This window comes from Gavia stellata, chromosome 3 (assembly GCF_030936135.1).
Source record: "Gavia stellata isolate bGavSte3 chromosome 3, bGavSte3.hap2, whole genome shotgun sequence".
NCBI lineage: Eukaryota > Metazoa > Chordata > Aves > Gaviiformes > Gaviidae > Gavia > Gavia stellata.
Window position 1 is genome coordinate 35,634,161 of NC_082596.1, and position 21,198 is coordinate 35,655,358.

Below are 21,198 nucleotides of genomic sequence, written 5' to 3' on the forward strand. Positions count from 1 at the left end.
TGAAGCACAGAGCTGTGAGAGACACTTAAACCAAAAACATTACATATTTTTAGGTACCATGATAAAAACTAGAATGCTGACTTTTCAGTCTTAGGTTTTAAGGAACAAACTGGCCACCTATACTTCTTTATGCAGTCAGGTTTGCAGTGAACTACTTACAGGTGACCCACAGGAGAGTAGCCACTTTTTGGTTCCAAGTAGGTACTGTTTGTACTCATTACTTAACCTGTGTGTGTGTCTCTGTGCAATTTATTGTAAAACAGCAAATGAGATCTGTACGTGTACACTGATTTTTAGCGCAGAAAACAATTAAGAATTTAAGTACTGCATACTTGATTGTTGTAGATGGCTAGAATTTCTGTTATAAAAATGCTGCTGTGCAGTAAGTTCATTATGTATTACAAACCTCTGGGTCATAATTCTCTCTCTCCTGCAAATCTGCTTACTGCAAATTGACAGTTTGCACTTCTGCTGCTTAATCACTTGGTTGTTTTCTGCCTTTAAATGTATGTTGTCTATCACAGTGTGCATGCTTTTACTTACCTGGTATGCCTGGTTCTGGTTTCCCTATAAAAGGAAGGCATTAGTTAGAAGTGAAATACATTACTGGATTATGAAGGTAAGCTCTTCAATGCTTAAGAAATAACTGTTTAAAGACCTATGAAAGATCATTCTGCATCCAGTTTTTCTGCTGCCTTAGAAACCTATCCGCCATTTGGCAAATAGGTTAAGCTTTCTAATTTCAGTTTTCTATATGATGAAGTTGTTGCCTCTTGTAGTCAGTGATGAGGTAGTGTTGTGTACATATATATATGTGTTGTATACATATATAGATATATGTATGTGTACAAATAACTTAGGAAACACTTAACGACTTCTGGGTATTATGGTTATGAGTGGTAGAGATTTATTATGTCATTGCACAAAAGATGACAGTCGTTATGTTGGGTAAGATGCTCAGGAGGATAATGCTGCTACAAAGGTTTCACTTTTACTCCATTTCCATTGGTTCTGAGCCAACTATGTGTTTGACAAAAACTTGGTAAGAGCAATAGTTGTCAAAATTGCTTTTCTAACTGTTTTTTGACTGTGGTATTATCTTTCAATAGAGAGGAGCTAAGGCTCTAAATACTGTTCTTCCATATTTGTCCATGTCAAATAAAAACATACTCCATTTGAAATAATGATCTAAAAGTATTTTCTATGTGGTAACATACTTCAGTTGTACAAGTCCTTTATTTTATAGTTAATAGGATTGATGCATTTTACTCTTTATGCTGGAACCTGGATGAGTTGTCCAGAACTTAATTTATATTGTGTCCAGGGTTATAGAAATACTCACTTGTAAATCTTGTTGTGTTTCCTGGTGTATAACATTGTGGTTTATGAAATCATTAAAATCCAGTGTTTTGGTTAGGCAACTGTATTCCTTAGGACATGAAAGACTGAGGCTGCAGGATATAAAAAGTTTATTAATGTCTTTACACTGTTACCTTTGCATTTTTCTGTGCTGTGTAACTATTCATAGAAAAAACCCTACATTTAACCATTTATTTAACTTCATCTTCACTAGCTATTTAGGCTTCCATTGTTTTATTTTACATTTCAATTAATAGCTTCCAAAAATGAATGAACCTAACATGGTAAAGTGTAATATTTAGCGTAAGTGAAAATGGCAGAACCACTTCTTAAATAAGATATTACTGTTTTCCCAAAAGCAATACAGTCTTATTTAAAATGTGGACAATAAATTAGAACTATGTTGTTCTTTTTTTTAGGTCATGTTTACTGGAGACAATATTCCTGTTCATCCTCATGTTTATAGCAATGGTCATATCTGTTTATCCATTCTAACAGAAGACTGGTCTCCAGCTCTCTCAGTGCAATCTGTTTGTCTTAGCATTATTAGCATGCTTTCCAGCTGCAAAGAAAAGGTATGGGCTTTTTTAGTACTGTTGGAGTAAAATAAGTAAAAGTTGATATTTTCTACTTTGCAAAGTGAGATTTTAATTTCTCAAATTCAAAAATAGGCAAAACTACTGTATCTACATTTCTACTACTGAAAAAATACTAAGCTAGAACCACAAAATAAATAGTGCAGTAAGTATTTTGTAACTGTTTTCATGGTAACCTGCACATACATCATTATTGGAAACGAGGAGTGAATGGAACCCTTCTAGTTGTACTGATTGTGAAGTTCAATCATCTTTTAGGACAATTCTTTGTAAATGGATTCTGTCTCTAAAAGCGATGAAAAATAACTATTGACATGTCTTTAGTGCAGATGTTTGTAAGGCTTTGCAGCTGAACTATTTCAGTGATCTTGATAATTTTCATTTCAGGAAAGTAAATGGTGCTGAGCTGCTTTTTTGGTCATAGATGACTGGCACTGATACCTTAGACCTTTTTTGTAAAGAGACTACCCTTTTACTCTTGACCATTTCTTCCGCAGTGGAATATCTGTGGAAGTTAGATGTGGTCAGAGCTTGTACATCTGTGCTATCCAAACATGCTTATTTATGTCACATCCTAGTCGGTCCTAGTCATGTGTATGTGGTAGAAAAACACTCCAAAAATGGCTTTGTATTGTATCCTATGACTTTGGTTTTGCATAGTGATGACATTTATGAAGAAAGCTGAAGAATATGAAGTATTGATCAGATATAGATGTTTAAGTTCATTTTTTTTTACCCACTCCAAGCTGAGACTTATGGATATGAATTGGATCTACGGCGAAGGAATTTAATTTGGTTTTTTTGAACAACAGCTGTTCCTTTCTTGTGGGTTGTTTTCTTTCTTTTTGTTATTCTCCCCCTATCTATGTCCAAACCATTTGGTATTTTTCATTAATTTTTTGCTTGGAGTACCTCCAGAAAGAATTGTTGCCTGGATCCTTAAGAGATTTTTCTTGACAAAGGTCTAGCCCTGCCTGTTAACCTCATTTTCACTGCATTCATGTGGTGGCCTTTCATAAGCTTATTAAATAGCTCATGTATTACAATATGAGGATTGTTTGATTATTTGTAGGTCTTTTCTTCTGTTACAGAGGCGACCTCCGGATAACTCATTTTATGTAAGAACATGTAACAAGAATCCAAAGAAAACAAAATGGTGGTACCATGGTAAGTATTTAAGTAGGACCAGGAATATTGAAGTTTTTTCAGGTCGAAGGCACTTAAAATGTAGGAAAGCAAGATAAAAGTATTCAAAGCCTTAAGCTCTTTATTTATATTTCAGAAAGTTACTAAAATCCTGTTTCTGAGATACTCTGCTGTGATTTTTTTTTTCATATCACATTTTAATAAATCCTGATGGAAATTTAAACAGCAGAGATCTATATGTTTTAAATTGTAGGACTGACTTTGAAGGAAAGTTCTTGTAAACTGTATTAGTCCATGACAAATCTTACGTTTGGGGTTGGGAAGGTCTGTAATGAAACTAGGTTTGGCTCTAAACCCAGGGTTTTTTGTTGTTGGTAATGCTTTAAGAGCTTTTAGGGGGATTAAAAGATGCCTATATGTTTGTAAACAGTTACGTGTTTTAATAGATTTGCACTGTTAATCAGCATTTCCAGTGTGGGACAGTTGGCTGACTTAAAGGCTCTTAAGAACTGATAGTCAATAATATAGTAATAAGGTTCTACATGTACATGATTAAAAAACCAAAAAACCGTACTAAAATTGCTACGTATAGTACTACAGTGTCTGCAATGCTAGTGTTGTGTTGTTTTGTTTTTGTGGTTTTTTCTGATTTTATACTGTGTCGTTTCTTTCTTCTGCCTCAACACTTGTCATCCTCTTCCTAGGGCTAGGGTTGTCTTTATGTGCTTGTCTTATCCACTCTGTTGGTGAGGAAGGAAAGAAGGAGGGGGTAGAGACAGGCTATGCTTTTCTTCTCTTCTCTCTTGCTGGTCAATACTTTCTTTATTTTCCCTAGGAAAATACTGTACAAATGGTGGTTATTTGAAGCCCATGTATTTTGGGAAGGGATATGTTAGAGCAGGTAATACTGTATGCTAGGGCGGTACAGGAGGAGTTGATCCCTGCACTACGTTTCACTGAAGTCTCCATCATAAGACATCCTCTGTTTTTCACTGCCTCCCCACCCCAGGATGTGTTCTGTCTTCTACGTGAAATGAGACCAGATATTTTGAGATGGTGGGAGTTAACGACTGGAGAGGCAAATGCCAAAGCCATCACCCTTAGATTCTTAAAAGCCTATGGATGCCTTATTACGAAACTCTCAGGTTTTTATTATTACTTCGAGACCCATGGGGTTTTGATACGTGGTAATGTAACAGAATGAAACTCTTTTTCTCATAATACTCTAATAGTATCTCTAAAATAAGGTGACTTCAGTTACAGTAAGAGGAGTGCTGTATGTCATGGGATTAAGAGGTATTTAAGAAACTCAGGACTCTTTATCGTGTGGTTATACATTATGTTGTTTTTCAAATTGACTCCAAGAATAATAATCCTATTGCCTGCAAGGGTGGGGTTTTCATCTTCACCAGATTATTCAGTAGTCATTTTCTCTTCTCTTTCTGTTTTCTCACTTTTGTAATGTGTTTGGTGCTTCTCCATTTCTAGTTTTGCTTTCTCTTTATCAGCAATTTTTGGAGAGCTTTTATTAACTATTTTTATTTTCACTTGCCAGTTATTTTTAAAGAGAAAGAAGTAAAGCTTCATTTATTGGCTTTATATTGTGATTAAAATATGTTCTGTCTGCTTTGAATTTGTACTAGAGTCTCGTTTTGATTCAGTATTGAAGTCTATCAAGGAGAACAGTCTGCAAATACTACTTTGATTTCTTATTAATAATATTTTAATTTGAGTTAAACAAGCAAAACTTAAAATGAGTATGAAAAGAAGTGTGGGTTATCTGACTCTGAAAGTTGCTATGTAGTTGGGCTCAAACCATCAAGCTGCTTATAGTCCACTGAACAAGTTATATAATTACTTCAAAGTAACTATGTAATGGCGGTTTTCTGAAAGTCAGAAAATCCTACCTCTCCCCAAATTCAGAGCAACCTAAAAACCAACCTGAGGCAAGAGAAAACAAGTCAATTCATTTAAATAACTCATACTGTTTTGCTTCATTATATTTTCATTTGATTTTTAACTTCCTTTTTAAGTACTAATTACAAAGGAGGTCATGATTAAAATTTCATTGGACTTTTTCCACCCACCATTAAATTATTACATTAAAAAATAAAACATGCCAGATGTCCATTGGACAACATTTTTCTTAATGCTATAGGGTTTTTCCTTCAAGTTTTGCATGTCACTTGCTCCTTCTCTGTTACAAGTAATTTTGTTTCTCTTCCGTGGACATAAGACTGCCAAGGCATGATCTTTAAATTTTCAGTGTTTTCTTAATGGGTTTGAAGAAATGGTGGGTTACACTAACATAGGAAGTGTAGCTTGCCTGCTAATTTTAACCACCTCTCTCTGGAAAAGAACTGTCTTCAACCTTGTGTACACCTGAAAAGATTTACCAGCCCTTGGAAAAGGTGATTCTGTCATCTTCATTTTCTGCTCCTGCTTCAACTAAAGTGTCACATACCTAATCTTGTGGTTGAACCACTTTGGGCTGGGTAAATTAGGGAAGAAAAAACAATCCCAATCAAGAAAGAAAACCAGCTGTCCAAGGGTAACCACTGGGGGAAATAAATGCCAGTGCTAATACAAGAAGATGTGGAGGCAGATGCGGAGTGGTTCTGCCCCTTCTGTTGGACTGGCTTAGCCTTAATGTGAAACTGAATCCCAGTGTTTTGAAGAGAAAGGAGGGAGGCTGTCATCACTTTAAACATATGCCTTTGAAGGATTTTTTTTTTCCAGTAGGTGCCTGGAATTTATTTAGCTGGGAGCAAATAGTGCATGATTGGGAACTGATGTAAAGCAAACTGATATGAGCACAGAGGGATAAAGTGGTGCTTTGAGATATATTCTGACATGTACATGTGTGTGTCTGTGCATTTAGTTTATTACAGAGTTTTTAATCTCTCATTTCATCCCTGCCCCAACAAAGCAACTTATTCCATAAGCAGAGTTATGGAGCCTTGTTTGCTACAAACTGATGTCCTCGCGAGCCCTGTTCAAAACTTCTGATCTTTGATACCTAAAAATATTTCTAGATTGTCTGCCCTACCCAACATCTGCTTCAACTGTACATTGAATTTCATGCTGAATTTTAATCTGAGGGTTGATCGTGCTGTGTTAAAGACAGGAGGATTTTCCAGAGACTGCTTTCTTGGACATCCAAGCTGAAATTTGTTCCATAAAGCTGTTGCCTGTTTTTGGTGTTGTCAGGAGGTAGATTTTTGTGAAAAAAGAGGGCAACCAGCACTTTCTTACTGCTTTTGTTCTTTGGGTTTTTTAATTAGAAAGTGTTCTCTTTGGTATGTGGCCTAAAGTTTTAGTACACAGTTTAAATACCCTTTCTCTCTCTCTTGCATCCTTGTCCAATCTTTTTTACATGTACAGTTTTTTGTTCTTTACCGCCTATCACAATGAAGAGGTTTTTTCACATGTAATAGTATTGATGACATAATGTTTTCTAGTGAGAATGTAGACTTATTTGCTGCTACTTTATACATACTAAATCTGTAAACAGTGAAAATACTGTTTATGAGGCTGTGTTTTCTAGGTGTGCAAGGTTACAAGTAAGTGCATTAAAAATAACCAAACAGTAAGTTTGCTTTCTGTTAAAAAGCTTAATATTTACTGTTACCAGATGCAAATATACTGCAGGTCAATGTGTGGAAGAGGAAGTTTAAAAGGGAGAGCTTTCACAGACAAATATCTAATATTGAGCATAATGCAGAACAGATTGGCATAGAATACTCTTCTTTCTGTAGTATGTTCTGTCCAATCACAGTATCTAAAATGTAGTGATAAGTTATTTTCATGTTTAAGATTTTAAGGATTACAGTAGTAACCTATTACTTTTGTATAATTCTGTCAGCTATAGTTTGTGTTGATCCTTGAGAAATAAACGAATATACATACGTGTATGTATATGTATAAAGGGTTGAGAATGCATCAACAGAAGCCCATTCTGCTGGCTCTTATTGCTATATATTCCTTGTAAAAAGATTTCTCAATTTAATAGCTGATGTGGACCAGCTGTACTTTAAGGGGGCAAAATGTTAAGCGTATTTGGTCTTTCATTTTCCTAATGAGTGACTTTCTAAATATCGAATGTGGTGATTACTGTCCTTTTAATGGAATATGTGTATTTTGGAAGTTTTATGTTTGATTTTCTCTTCTTTTTTTCTTGAGTCATTATTGAACAAAACCGCAGAATTACTCAATCGGTGTATTTCCACTGTATGTTACTGTCTATGCTAGGAATTGTTTCTGTGTACAGCACCTTGCTAGTTTGGACTTAGAATGTTTATATGTTTTCCATAAATACTCTTCTTTTATTTTAAAGATGACACATGTTGATGCCACCATTTTGTGACCCTCGTAGCAGAAGATAGTCCTACTGAGAAAATGAGCACTTTGATCATTCAGTCTTTGAACTTTAACCTTTGACTGGAAGTGACCTATAGGCAATGAAGACTACTTCCTTTGACTGCATTTTTACTAGTGTGCATTCTGGGCGCATGTTGATCGCTGGTTCAGTCCATGCAACTGACATGCTTTTATTAGTCATACAGTATTAATGCAGGTGTCCAGAAATGTCAGAATAATTCCATTATTTTTATTTTAAGCTTTTTGGAAGAATTCCAGGTCTTCATATATTGTGCAATAACACTAAGCTCCTTGGCGGTTTTGGTGCATCCATTGCCGGCAATGGACATTGTACCAGGGAAAGGTTTTGCTCCTGCCACAAGAAAGATCGATGCATGACAGAGCTTATGAAAGTTTTGGATATATTTGGATTATAAGCAAGGGATTGACCATTACCTTAAAAGCCACCCCATTCTTTTATATTTGGATTCTATGCACTGTGATCACAAAACTAGCAGCATGAGTTAACGTGCTTAGCTGAAGGACTGTAATAAGATCATTGCATATTTATTAAATTGTTTATCTGCTGTCAAATTGTTTTGACATAGAAGGTTTTTCAAGTGACATTGGCGGAGAGGTACAATGTTATCCCTATGGTGAAATAAAACTACTTTTTGTATATAGTTATTCATATCTCTGAAGCAAAGGTATGAGTAATTTAGGGTATGAGTGATTTAATCAAGAATTTATTTTGGAGATAGGAGAGGATGGCAGTGATATAACTGAACTTGCTGCAGTCCGTAATTGGGCTTGTGATTTCTACTTTAGAGCTTTTTCCAAATAGATTGCACACTGTTATTTCCTGCTAGCCATCAGCATGAGCCCTACTGCCTACACCAATATTTCATTTATTTATGTGTTTGAAAGCAATCCATATAACATTTTTCGTTTGCATTCACTGTTTCTTTTGTTGTTGTATGTCATGTTTGAATGTTACAAACAATATTTTGATTGAAAAGCTTTGTCAGAAGATATTTTCATGTAAATTATTTCCTTATCTTGTAAGCATCATCTTGTCTTTTAATCCTGTACTATAAAAAGAAAAAAAAAATACATTTTTGACAGAGGCTTAATGTTTTGACAAAAAAGTGTGGACCTTCTTATTTAAGTTTAGACTAAAGTATATTTTCTTACCTTGCTTGTCCCGTGCAGCCATACCAATTTTTTTCCAGGCTTTTACTTCACCAAAAAAGGGGAAAAAGCCTAAAATCAGATTGACATTTTTCTATGGAGCAACATTTATTGAAATAATAAATAGTTGTTCTCACCACTCTGTAATATTTTGATACTGCAATTAGGTTGTCTTTTTAGGAAGCACTTTTATAAACTTAATACCTTTACACATATGCAAAATTTCTATAACTTTTTTTTACTGTTGCCTTATTGTTGCACTCAGAAAAAAAAAAATTCAAGTGATTAATGCATGAATGTCTAAATCAAGTAAATACTTGATTTAAAAAAAAAAGAAACAAAAGCCAAAAAAACCCCACCCCCAACCCAGAATGAATAACTACAATAACAATCAGAAAATTGGCTGAAAATACTGATTTTGTTTTTTTTCTTGCTGCTGTATGATAACTGACAAGTTTTATAGCCTTGTACATACTTCTCTGTTATCTAATGTTTAAAACATTTTTAAAAAGTATAGATGCTTAACTCAGGGTGTATAGGGTTCAGATTGATTTGCTTCAGAGAAGTATTTTGTACAGCAACTGAATTATGGATATTGCCAGTGAAGTAAGGCTACAATATACTTCAGGAACTGCTATTTTTTCTACTGTATTGAAAATATCTCTTGGCCTTTAAAACTCAATGGTAAAATTTAGCTTTGGATTTAAATTTGATGTGCGTGTATATACTTTCACAATGAGCCTTTAAAACATAGAATTCAATTTCTTTTAAGAGCCAAAAATAATAATTTTAAGCAAATGAAATAGTTCTGCTCCTAACTTTTTGTTTAGCAAAATTTTATTGTTGTGAGTTAATCAAACTGGTTATTTTTGGAAATGGTTCATATGAAAGAGCAGTAACCTGATACTTAATCTGTATATTCATGTTAACTGCTCTAACTGGAAGGATTGAGGCATCTTTGAGAAATTCATGTATGAATGGTTCACGTAATGGATACTATCAAATAGTCCACAGGAAAGAAACCTTATTGTGACACAAGGTAATGTCTCTGAAGAAATGGTTCAAGTACATCTTCTCAGATTCATGTGTCTTTTCATATGGTGGCTTGCCATACTACAATACGTGGTTTCAGAGAAGCTTTATGACGTACTGTATGTGTTTTTTTTGAAGATGTGCATTGTAGTGCAAAGCATTATACGTTTTATTGACCTATGCTATCACCTGGAGTACAATGAAGTTAAATAACCAAATTTATGCTGCTCTTTAATAACCCCTCTATACACTTAGATCAAAAAAATGCAAGGTAGATTAGAAGAGAATGTACCTCAGGTCTTTTAGTTTACAGTAGAAATGTCTCCACTGGTTCTCTTGTAGATCTGTGGGTAAGTTCACCTATATACAGAGGGCCAAGATAAAGCCTATATACCACTCAAGCCCTCAAAATAATGCAACTATTCTGACAATGCTATGATGTCCTGAAACAGGGCTTGAATTAGATGAAGGTGGTGCCATCCTTTCTGTAGGGTGACCCTGTGTATGTAACTTTCTTTCATTTGGAATTTCTCACATGAAATGGTTACGGAATTGGCTTGAAACGATCTTGCTTTTATTTTGTGTCAATGTTCATGTTGTTAAACACTTTGTTTTGTGTTTAGTGTCTTTATACTATAACACAATAAATTCTTGTTTTAAAATAGATTACTACCCTTGAATGGAAATATGTGTGGACCTTTTCATGGTGGAGTGCAGAAGCACTGATCCTTACGTTCAGTTACTCTTGAGACAAAGCTGTTGGTAATTCCAAAATGTTGTGATGGATATCAAGGGAGGAATTTGGATAATAGTGAGGTGTTTCCTCTTTTCTCCGGAGGGTGTCTGTTGTAACAGCTGAAGGAAATAGTTTCTTTAAAAAAACAAAAAATCACTAAGATGTAGTGCTTTCATTTCTCATAGGTGATCAAATAGTTCCTTATCATGGTTCTTTGCCATTTGATAAACACTTCAAATATTGAATGAGGAGTTTGAGATCCTGGATTTTTGTTTGCTTGCAGTTGTGGGAAGAGAATTTCTATTAGTTTGTTAGCATATGTCAGGACTGTTAAATGAAACTTCTGCTGCCTCATACCAATAATTGCTTTCAGTTTTGTGCAATTTTTTATTGAAGAGATGGTGGCTTCCATTTTGGAAAAAGTAAGGCACTTTCTTGATGCCTAAAAAACCTATTGTGAAAAAATGAGTTTTTTAATTCATGTATGTTATGAATGCTGTTCTGGATGTTTGACTTTTAGTTATTACTTTATTTGGAAGTCTGACAAAACAAAGTTCACATCGAAGGTTTTAAAGGTATGGTCTAAGGAGACCGTAAGATTCCCAAGTCAGTAATTAAATTTTAAAGAACAGATTAAACAAATATCTGTCAGAAAAGGTTTAAATATAGTTGATAAGACTTTCCAGTTCTGTTCTTGGTGATGTTTTTTTTTCTTTTGTATATGTAAGTATTTATAAAAATGAATGATGTTTTAAAAACAGAGGGGGGGAAAACCACCTGTGGCACTCGTGTTTCTTAGAAGATGTCCTGCTGATATTAAAAACACTGCGATAGTGCAGCTATATAATTTCTAGATTTGTTGGGGGGAAGCCAGTATAGTTTTTGCCTCCTCTGGTAAAGCAATTCGGCTTTATGGTGTACTTGCACACTCATTCTAAAAATGTATGTTTGAACAAACTTGCTTTTAAAACCAGTTACTTTTAATCCAAATCACTCAGTCCAGTTTGGATTTGTTCCCATAAGCAGTGGTACCTGGAACAGTTGAGTGTTGAACTGCATAAGGGGAATTAAGCTGCATTAGTGATATTCCATCTTCAGCTGCAGCTACACAGCAGAGTGGCAAGAGAGACTTGGGATTTGGTTTGTGTTGCAGGTACTTGTTGGGCCATTGTTTCCAGGCCTTCTACGAACTTTCCAAACCATCAGGCTTTAAAATACCTTAATAAAATTGGAAGAGTATAAATACCATGAGCCTTCTTTTACTATATTAAAATACAACTCAGAAATACTTTCGTTTCATTTTACTGGTAATAGCAGTGCAGGATATGCTGTTCACTTGCCGTATTTTTTTCTCCAGATTTTAAGTACATTTTAAAATAGTGTTTGAGGGGTTTTGAGCAACAGATTCAACTTAAGAAATTCTCTCTGGAGCTACTTAAAGTGAGGGGTTTTTAAATTACAAAGCAAGACCATTTTCAGTAACTTTGTAGTTCCAAAGTAATTGCTGTCATGAAGTGGCTTTCTTAGAAACCTGTGTGGGTTTCATTCAGATAATTATTTTGTATTTAAAAAACAAAAACTAAATGCAAAATCGATTGATCATGCAGTGTATGGTATCAGTGTAGAGATCAGATTTATAAGTCTCTGTCCACAGTCTTTTTAGTATAATACTCCATAGGAGCTCTTAAGGTGTGTGTCAGTGATCGTAGGTTAGACTGTATTTAACCCCCTTCCATTTACATACATGCTATCTGCAAGTGGAACTTTGTCTTTTGAAGTGTCATTTTTCTCTTGACTTAAGCTGGTGAAAGAGCTGCTTACAAGAGACTCTACTTTTCTAGAACAGGAATTCAGTGAAGAACTGAAAACATAATGACAGTTTCAAAGAAAGATGTTACAATCTGAAATCATTTAACACTGACCACAGCTGCTTCTCTTATGCTCGTCTGTCTTTTGGTATTTAAAATCTCCATGATAAGACCTTAAAACTTCTGTCTTGTCTTCAGCAGGTGGGAACCTATTCTTTCTGAGCCCTTTGGAGTGCCCTCTGCCAAGTAGGTCAGGGTTAAATTAGTTCAGATGAACATTTTGGGCCCTTTCTTTTCCCAGGACTACAATAGTATCTGGATGGTGCTAATGCTGTTCTCCAGGGCATTGATAAAATCAAGCAGGGTTCCTGCTATTCAGTGTCGTCTTTGTTTAATGTCACTGAAAAGGAGGGATTTGTACCCTTCCTCCTTCCTTTCCAGCCTCATGATTCACATTCCTACCTTGCATCTAGTTTTATTGTCCGAGTCTGCACTGAGATGATTTAGCATGTTAAACCAGTAGGAAACTGATTTGAGAAGAAAAAGTGAAAATCTTCTCTGTTAGCAAATTGAATCAGCTTGCTGCATAATCAAGAGTTTCAGAGCTAGTGCAAGAAATGGAAAGGATTTTGCAGCTAGGGTTTGGGAGGTGATGGCTGCAATCTGATTCATATCTTTAGACTTTTTTGCATAATGTAAAGTACTAGAAACCTTGTTTTATGCAGAAGCTGAGAGAATGAGAATGCTATGAGAAGCCTGAGAGCTGGAGATCTGGACTGCCTATGACAATCTATGGCAGGGCATTCTCCTATATGCTGTAACTCTGTTTTCTAGTAAAAATGCTGAAGTTATTCCAAAGCCTTTGAGTGATCTATTACCTCTCCATTTAGATGTCTTGAGTTTCTGTGCCCAGGATTTTTTTGGTTGGGTTTGTGGGTTTTGCTTTTTTGAAATAGCAAGGCTGCTAGCATTGCTCTGTACGGATATTTTTGGTTAAGTTTTTATGAGACCAACATTGTCAAACCTTAAAAATACAGAGTTACAAAGTCAATGAAGCTGCTCAGAAGATGGCCGGTTATTTTCCAAGAGGAAGGCAATCATTATGTTACAAATCAAATGTTCTTGAGATGACATGGAAAGCCAAATGTGGTAAAATCATCTTCTAATACAGAAAACACCTGAGACAGAAGTCTGGGATAAACATCTCATTTGTCTATCGTATGCTTGAAGAACAGGACTCTTGCGCTGTGGTAAGAGGTTTTCAAGACAAAACTACACTGTTCCTCATCTCACCCCTTCCTCTAAAGGTCTTCTTCAAAAGACTGTTGAAATGTGATGGTTTTGATCTCTATTATTTATACTGGGTCAGTAAAGAGTGTGTGACAGCTGTCATTCTGACCAGTGACAAAGGGTGAATAGCTTTTGACTATCTCTCTTATTCTCTAAACTGTCCATACGTCTACTGAAGACATTGGTAGCTATATTTCACATGCCAAAATAAAGTACACCTTTATTTATTGGATGTAGACAATTTATTGAAAATTAGTACTCTGAAAGTAGCAGTATAGGAAGTATACATCATGAAGTAAACAAGTCACAAAGACTGATAAAACACCCAGTCTCCAGATGATTTGGAGTATATCAAGCCTGAAGTCTTGATTTGCATAAGGATTTGAGTTTATAGGGAAAAAAAGAAATTGGGGGCATCACCTTGCCCCAATGTGTTTGTATCACACTGAGTTTTGGACCTTAACTTTTTCTTTAATCTCTTATATATCTGTGCATTATCATATGCCCCAAGCAGTAATTTCTGTCTTCAGCATCATGCTGGCATAACAGGTGACTTTGGCTTCCTTAAACAAGTAGTAGTCCAGACAACCCTGTGTTGGGAATGAAATTCCAAATGCTCCTGCAAATTGTATTAACTAACACAATGAGGATGTCACATGGAGATAAGCTATGCTCACAAAGTGGGGTGGGAGGGAGAAATGAGAGGGGGAACAACCAGTTCTTGAAGGTTAAGTTCAAAAGATTTGTGAAGATTGTCTGAGAGTCGGTGGCTGGTGGTGCGTTGGGTTTTTTTAAAAGGACATTGGTAATTGCACCAACCTGTAATTCTTACGTTACAAAGCTCTTCAAAGGTGGAAGAGGGCAAATGCAGTGCAACTATGGTCACAATGCAACTGAAGGATCAAGGTCCTGTGTGAAAACCAGTATCAGAGTTTGTTGGGATATGCTGTACTAAGAAAAAACATTGGTCTAATCAAACTTTACAACTCAGAGGATGGATAGCCCTCTCTGTGAACTGAGGTAATAGAATTCTTTTTGCCTTTGAAATAATTTTTCCAGAAATCCTAGCAAACTGTGAGCCAAGTAGACTTCATATTGTGCCTGACGAGATTCTGAAGTCTTGCAGGTGAAAAATAGACCTGGTATAGCACTTTGCTAGGTGTTTTTATAATTCTGAAAGTTCCTTCTGTGAGCTTCCTTTCTTTAGTCTGTAGAAATAGACTAAATCATGTCTAGGCATTATTCATGTCTTCCTGGGATCTCAGGTACTACTAGGGAATGCTATATCAAAAAGCTTGTGATTCTTATCTGTAAAAACTTCTCTAAATAGTTTTTGCACTCATCTAAGTATGTTGTCTACTTCTATACTTTCCCCATCAGCTACTTTGTAATGTTGGGTTTTTTTAAACTCATTTCTGTGCAACACTTTTTGAAAGTGAACATTATAAAGGTTTACCATTTGGATGTTGATATGAATTGTCATTTCATCCAGAAGGCAAGTTTCCTTATGTTAGTGACTGTAGCGTGCAGTGTAGTAAGGCTTAGGTCATCCTGAATGATTTCTGAAATGTAAAACCATCTGAACGTTTTATCCAGTATTGGATGTACCTGGGTAAGTATGACAAGAGTTGTCTTGTGCCAGCCAGCCCAGTCTGGAGCATCCCTGCACTTCATGTTTAATGTCTCGGGGTTCTCTTTGGAGTAAACCAAAGATCTAATTGGAAAACTTGTGGTGAACTTTGCATAAGCTGATTCCATACTGCTTTGTGGCGAGATGGCTTTCTCTGCGTTTCAAGGCAGCTATTGTGCACCTTGCTTGATTGTGAGTAAAGGGTGATGTCACTGTTAGGAGTCTAAAGCATTTACTTAATTCTTTCTTTCTTATATTTCCAAAGCATTATTGCAGGATTTGACTTCTGGAAAGGAGTCCTGCTGCATGGGCTGCACCAGAACGCTGCTTCTTTCTGTCGTAGAGCTTTATTTCTTGGGTTTGGTTTCCACAGTAGTCTTATGTGTAGGTACGCACTAAAGATGGTTAATAAATCTTGCTTAGGCCATGCATTAACCTGGGTTGATTTTAGTGTATATCCATCCTGATATGTACCTTATATTTTACCTTGATACAGTATCAAGGACTTCATAGCTTTTTATTTAAAAGTGCAGGTTTGCATCAACTTCTACATTTTCATTCTTTGTTTTCTTAAAAGTGAAGATAATGCCTTAAAAATAATCTGGAGAAAAGGAAGTGAGAATTTTCTAATTTGTGTATTGAAGTAGAAACTTACAAGCTGCCTCCCTCCAAATTTGGATTTTATTATCTAAGGTGTTTTTCCTGTTTAATTTTCTTCTATCAAATGTATATGTAAAACAATAATATACTGAGTTCTATAGTGAACTGTAGGTGTAGTGAGGAAACTGATTTGAAATTCTTGGGATGGTTTTCATCTATCTGTAAAGACGCAGTGCCTTGTAGATTGCTTATTTGTTGTCTTAATATGGCTTTGAAGGATCAAAACATTTTCAGGCAGGGGGATGTTTTGCTAACTTCTGTGAAGGCATGTGGGCACTGCACTTGTTTAAACTTTCAGCGAAATTGAAAAATATACGTATCTGTCATAGCCATTCCCTTTTTAAGCATGTTTAGTTGCTGTTCCAGTAGTAGATTGGTACTATTCTCTTGTTAAATGAACACTGAACTTCTCAAATTATGTGGGGGTTTACTCTCGCTTAAATTGTCAAATTCAACAATGCTTGATCATCACAAAACTAATGCTTTTGGTAAATTATTGGATGGGTGGGAAAGGTCTGACTCAATTAGGTGCTATACAGCAGCATTTTAGCAGAAACATCCAATTAATGCACTTGTGTCAATTCTCAAAATATTCTACAACTTCTATAACCTCCAAACTCCCATTGCCCTGGCACAGCTAGCACATAATTGCATGATTTGGTGGCAATGCAGGATAAGATTTTTTTAAAAAAAATATTATTAATGGGAGAATGTTGCACTGACTGCTCATTTTAAAAAAATTACGAAGTTTGAACTGCTGCAAAATTTACTGTCAATTGTGTTACTCCTTTATACAGCAATAGAATTTAGTCCAGCTATTTTTGTCATATTCCGTACATGACAATTTGTGCTTCATTACTGCCGGTAATTTATAATTTTATTAGCAGTCTCCCAGAAACTTTTACTAAGGGTTGGAGACTTAATTTTCGCAGGATTGTTAAATGCTCTGAAGCCAAACAGCTTTAATCAACTTAATCTAACATAAGTATGCTTCATGTCTCTTTCAAAATACATTGTTATACTGTTAATTCACTGTTGTCCTGTGGAAAAGTTACAATGCTAGTGGATATAACATACAAAACATACAGCAATCTTTTTGCATGGTAAGCTCACCTAGAAATGGCTACTTTGTAGGTGTAACTGTGTAGTTAAATTGCATTTGATGTCAGTATAGATGCATGGATTCTGTATTTTCAACTGATGTAATACCTACTGTATTACATCATGGAGGGGGGAAGCCTTTTCCTATATGAAGAGTCTGCATAATGCTGTGTACAGAGAATTTCTGTCGCTTTTCTACTTATTGTTTGAGTCCATGTATGACTGAGATAGTCCTTGTTCCAAGAGAATAATAATTTAAAAACTTAATAATTTAATACAGGTTTAACTTCCTGTATAATTTTATAATCTTGCCCAATTGTCTTAAGTAATTTTTTTACTCCTACAAAATGGTAGAAGTCCTTTTCAACTTGTTGCAGAGTTTTTCCACTGTCGTGCAATAAAAGGAATATTGTAGGAGGTTTAGGCTTTGTTTGCCTTAACAATCCTGGTGTGGTATGGAATGTAAGACTGTCAGTGAAGTACATACGCAACACATTTTGTAGCAGTGTAATTTACATAGCTGGGTGGAAAAGCAAATTAACTACGCAGAATGCAAAGCACCTTTCTGCTGATTCAGTTCTCTTCAAACTAGTTGTGTCCTTTCACATCTGCTTATCTATACCAAATAAATTCAGTGTCAGTACAAGAATGTGTTTGGCGATGAGCAAAATACTTAATTTTCATGTCCAACACTGGCCTTAACTTTCTTCAAGATTCAAAAGGCCTGTTTCTGCTTTCTTTGTGACCTAGTCCATTACAGTCTGCTACTTGTAAAGGTGTCAATAGGTATAATTAGGTACAATCCCTCACCAGCAGGACTATGCCAATGAATGTACCTAGTATTGACACTGACTACAGACAGATAGGTGCTGTTACTGATGTAGCTTTGGTTGTGTTTGAAGTGCGGTGCTGTAATGTGCCTGCAGTGAGAGGCACTAATGAGAATCCAAAGCACTTCAAGATGGACCTGATGCTCTCGTACAACACTGTCAATGAAAATAGCATCGTGTCCGGACTTGTTTGAAGGCCTTTTTATGTAGTCAGAATGCTATCAGTAAAGCAAAACCTAAACAAACCGAACAATCCAGGCTTGTAAACAGGAATTTAATCTTACAGAATCTATTGCTTCTTTGGCCTGTAATTACACTTCGGCTTTCCCATACTTCTCTCCCGTATTCTCATGAAGTAGCAAAACCCAGTAATGCAGAAGTCGGCCATTCCTAAATGTCTGACTGTGTGCTTTGTAATGGAAAACCGGTACGCCATGATCTTCAGGTTGATAGTTCTGGTATTATTCTCACTAATTCATTGAATTGTAGTTACGTTTCTCTGAATTGCCTGTAGTCGTGAGATTTGAAGCCCTGATTGACCTGAATTATCTGGGTTTTCTTCTAAAATTCTGTGATATGTGTTTTACAGGAGTAATCCAAACCTAGGTTTTTCTAAATCTGGAAAACACATAGGAAATATGAGAAGTTCCCTGCATTCAACATAGATGATGAACTTGAGCGTATTAACTAACTGTGCACATACACACACAGGTTTATACAGTTAACGCTGCATACTAACTAGATAGGTATAAATATGCATAATCACATTTTCTGTAGGTGTAAGGAAGCAGATGACTGTACAGAAAGTTCTTACAGTTCCTTGTGTTGGAAGTAAATGGAAAATTATGGAAATAGCTGACACAAAACCAGTGAAGTTGTTATAACCCAAAACAAATTAAATGTGCAAATTAAAACTAGAGACTTAGGGCTAGCTTTCTTGCAGTTTTGAATACATGAACTAGGGTAATGAATAATGTGAAGTTTTCTGAATGTGTGATACAACTCCTACTATATACTATAAAACAATTTACCTATATAATTTTTAAATTTCACTGGCATTATTAAAAGGATAAAGCTTTTATTTAGACAAGGCTTTACTATTTCCAGCACTGATGTATGAGAGCAATAGGAGCAAATAATTACAGGGAAATACAATTCTACCTGCAAAGTGATCTGAATTTGGGTCAGCGAGCCAACAAATGAAGAACTGGCTTTGATACCTTGATGGCAAGAGATCTAGATGTAAGCTTGTAGTTGCGAAATCAGCACATCGTTTTGGTTGGATTCACTTTGTTGTGTTCTAAAAAAATGTTACTTGCTAAAGGAGATGAGGACCTAGAGGTTGTACAATGTCCTTATACTAACAGTAATTTGAAGTGACGGAAAAAGTTGAATATACGCTGACAAGCGCAAGTTCTAGTTGACTTCATTTAGATTCTTGAAGTGATTGTGTGATTCATCTGATTTAGGGAACTCGCATTTTAGACATGAATCATGAAAGAGAATGTGTTACGTGAGTTGTTAAAGTTCAGTGCTCCTGAGTCTTCACTGGAGCATAAAGAATAAATTATTTCCATTATCTGAGAAAACTGCATAGTATTTACTCCAAAGTTTGTTGTATCTTGATTTGTTCATGTCTCTCATTCTATGTACTACATAAGGTGATAAATTGTTTTAGTCACTTATAGGACATGCAAAAATCTACTTTCATAGTCACAGCTCTACACCTGTAACTGGGGAGAGCAGCAGTCTAATCAGACTTAGGTTTATTAGCAATACTGAGTTTTACTCAAATATAATCCCAAACTTCTGGTTTTTGCGTTTCTAATAGCTTTTAGTTGTTGGAAAAATTTTATTAAAAAAATTGACTTACTCTTCTGGTATTAAGCTATTAGAGGCTTTCGTTCCGTTGAATGACTATGACTAAAATAAATAATGCATTATCCTCTTCCTATTGGTATATTATGAGCACTCTGTATTAGCTTAATTACTTGTTCAACTTTAGTATCCAAATATCATCTAAGTTCTTTAATATACATTTTAAAAGTACAGCTAAAAAGAAACTTTACCAAACCCTGGAACAGATTGCTGCAAGAGGTTGTAAAATCTCCATCCTTGGAGATTTTCAAAACTAAACTGAGCAACCTGCTAACTCCAAAGTCAGATCCAGCTTTAAAGTTGGCCCTAGTTTGAGGGGGCAGGGAGGGTGGTGGAACGGATGACCTTCAGAGGTCCTTTCCAACTAATTTTTCTGTTCCTAATGTATTGATGAAAAGCAGGCTCCTGCTTCTGTGATTCTTTCAATCTCCTCTTTGTTAAATATATCACTGTGTGTTTTCTTTGGGGATTTTTTTGTTTGTCTTTGTTCTGTTACACCAGTGTGGAAACTAATTTCTTGATGACTTTTTTTAAATTACAATTCTACTAATAAATTTTATCAGTAAAAATTAAAAAACTTTGATTTTTGCAAGTCAACTTGAAAGTGCCAATTTACTGTTTTCTGAATCTGAGGTTAAAAATGACAAGGCCAAGCGTCTTCAAGCATTCTGCACTCATGTATACAGACCAAATGGAATTACACTGTATTCTTTCCCCCAGTTAGGCATTTGTGGAGGCATTTAGGCATTTGTGTGGTTTTTATTTCATCCTCTTGTTTTTAAACTAAATACTGAATTAATCACTCCTATTAACAACTTACCTACTGAAACTAGATTGTTGGGCAAGTCATGACACTCTCATTGTGTACTAATGGAGTAGAGTGTATGAGTATATGCAATCTATGCATCTCCTATTTTCAAAAATCGAGAAGTTTTTAGGTTCTATTAAGCTGCTTTTACTGGAGGTACTGACTAGTATTTATCCTGTATCTCAACAGTAGGAGAAAAAACCCCAAACATTAAGGTACAGTAAATCTAAAGAGTGGCTAGTAATGCAACTTAGTTGTTCGTTATATGTAAAGCTCCAATCATGTAGGAAACTTATTAAAAAGCAAAATACTACCATGGACTTAAAATTATTATAAAATATTTGATCCTTTGTCTTATACCTGGACAAAATTAATCCACAAGTCATCAGTCAGTGTATTTAAAATATATGGTAAGTTTTTGGATAAAATTTGCTCTTTTGTATTCTGTTTTCTTTCAGCTATATGCCATTTGCAGCACAGAATATGTAAGATATGAGACTCTTCTGAGTTGATACATATATTTCAAGATATGTTTTTAAACTAAGCTTTTAGCTGTGTAGTAATAGTAATATTATAAAAATGTTAGGTATTGAGATAATAGCACAGATGGGAGATTTTAGAGGCCTGTTGGAATTATATCTGTTTCGGAAGGTTCAGAAAACCTCCCTTGTAACCTGATGCTGACATTCATTGAATGCGTTTTTCTGCTGGGTACACCGATACTAAGTATATGCTATACTATAGGGTTGTTCTTCAAACTACTAACAGTAAGTG

The 21,198-nt window shown here is 35.4% G+C and overlaps 1 protein-coding gene across 1 annotated transcript in view; it reads left to right on the forward strand.

Annotated features, from left to right (window-relative positions):
- UBE2W (ubiquitin conjugating enzyme E2 W) overlaps positions 1-8,509 on the forward strand; it is a 31,508-nt gene extending 22,999 nt beyond the window's left edge. Inside the window, exons 4-6 of the mRNA XM_059815222.1 lie at positions 1,779-1,934; positions 3,047-3,122; positions 7,438-8,509. Of these exons, the coding sequence (XP_059671205.1) occupies positions 1,779-1,934; positions 3,047-3,122; positions 7,438-7,451 (246 nt within the window). The 3' untranslated portion in view covers positions 7,452-8,509. The remainder of the gene's footprint in view (positions 1-1,778; positions 1,935-3,046; positions 3,123-7,437) is intronic.
- The last annotated feature ends 12,689 nt before the right edge of the window (positions 8,510-21,198 follow it).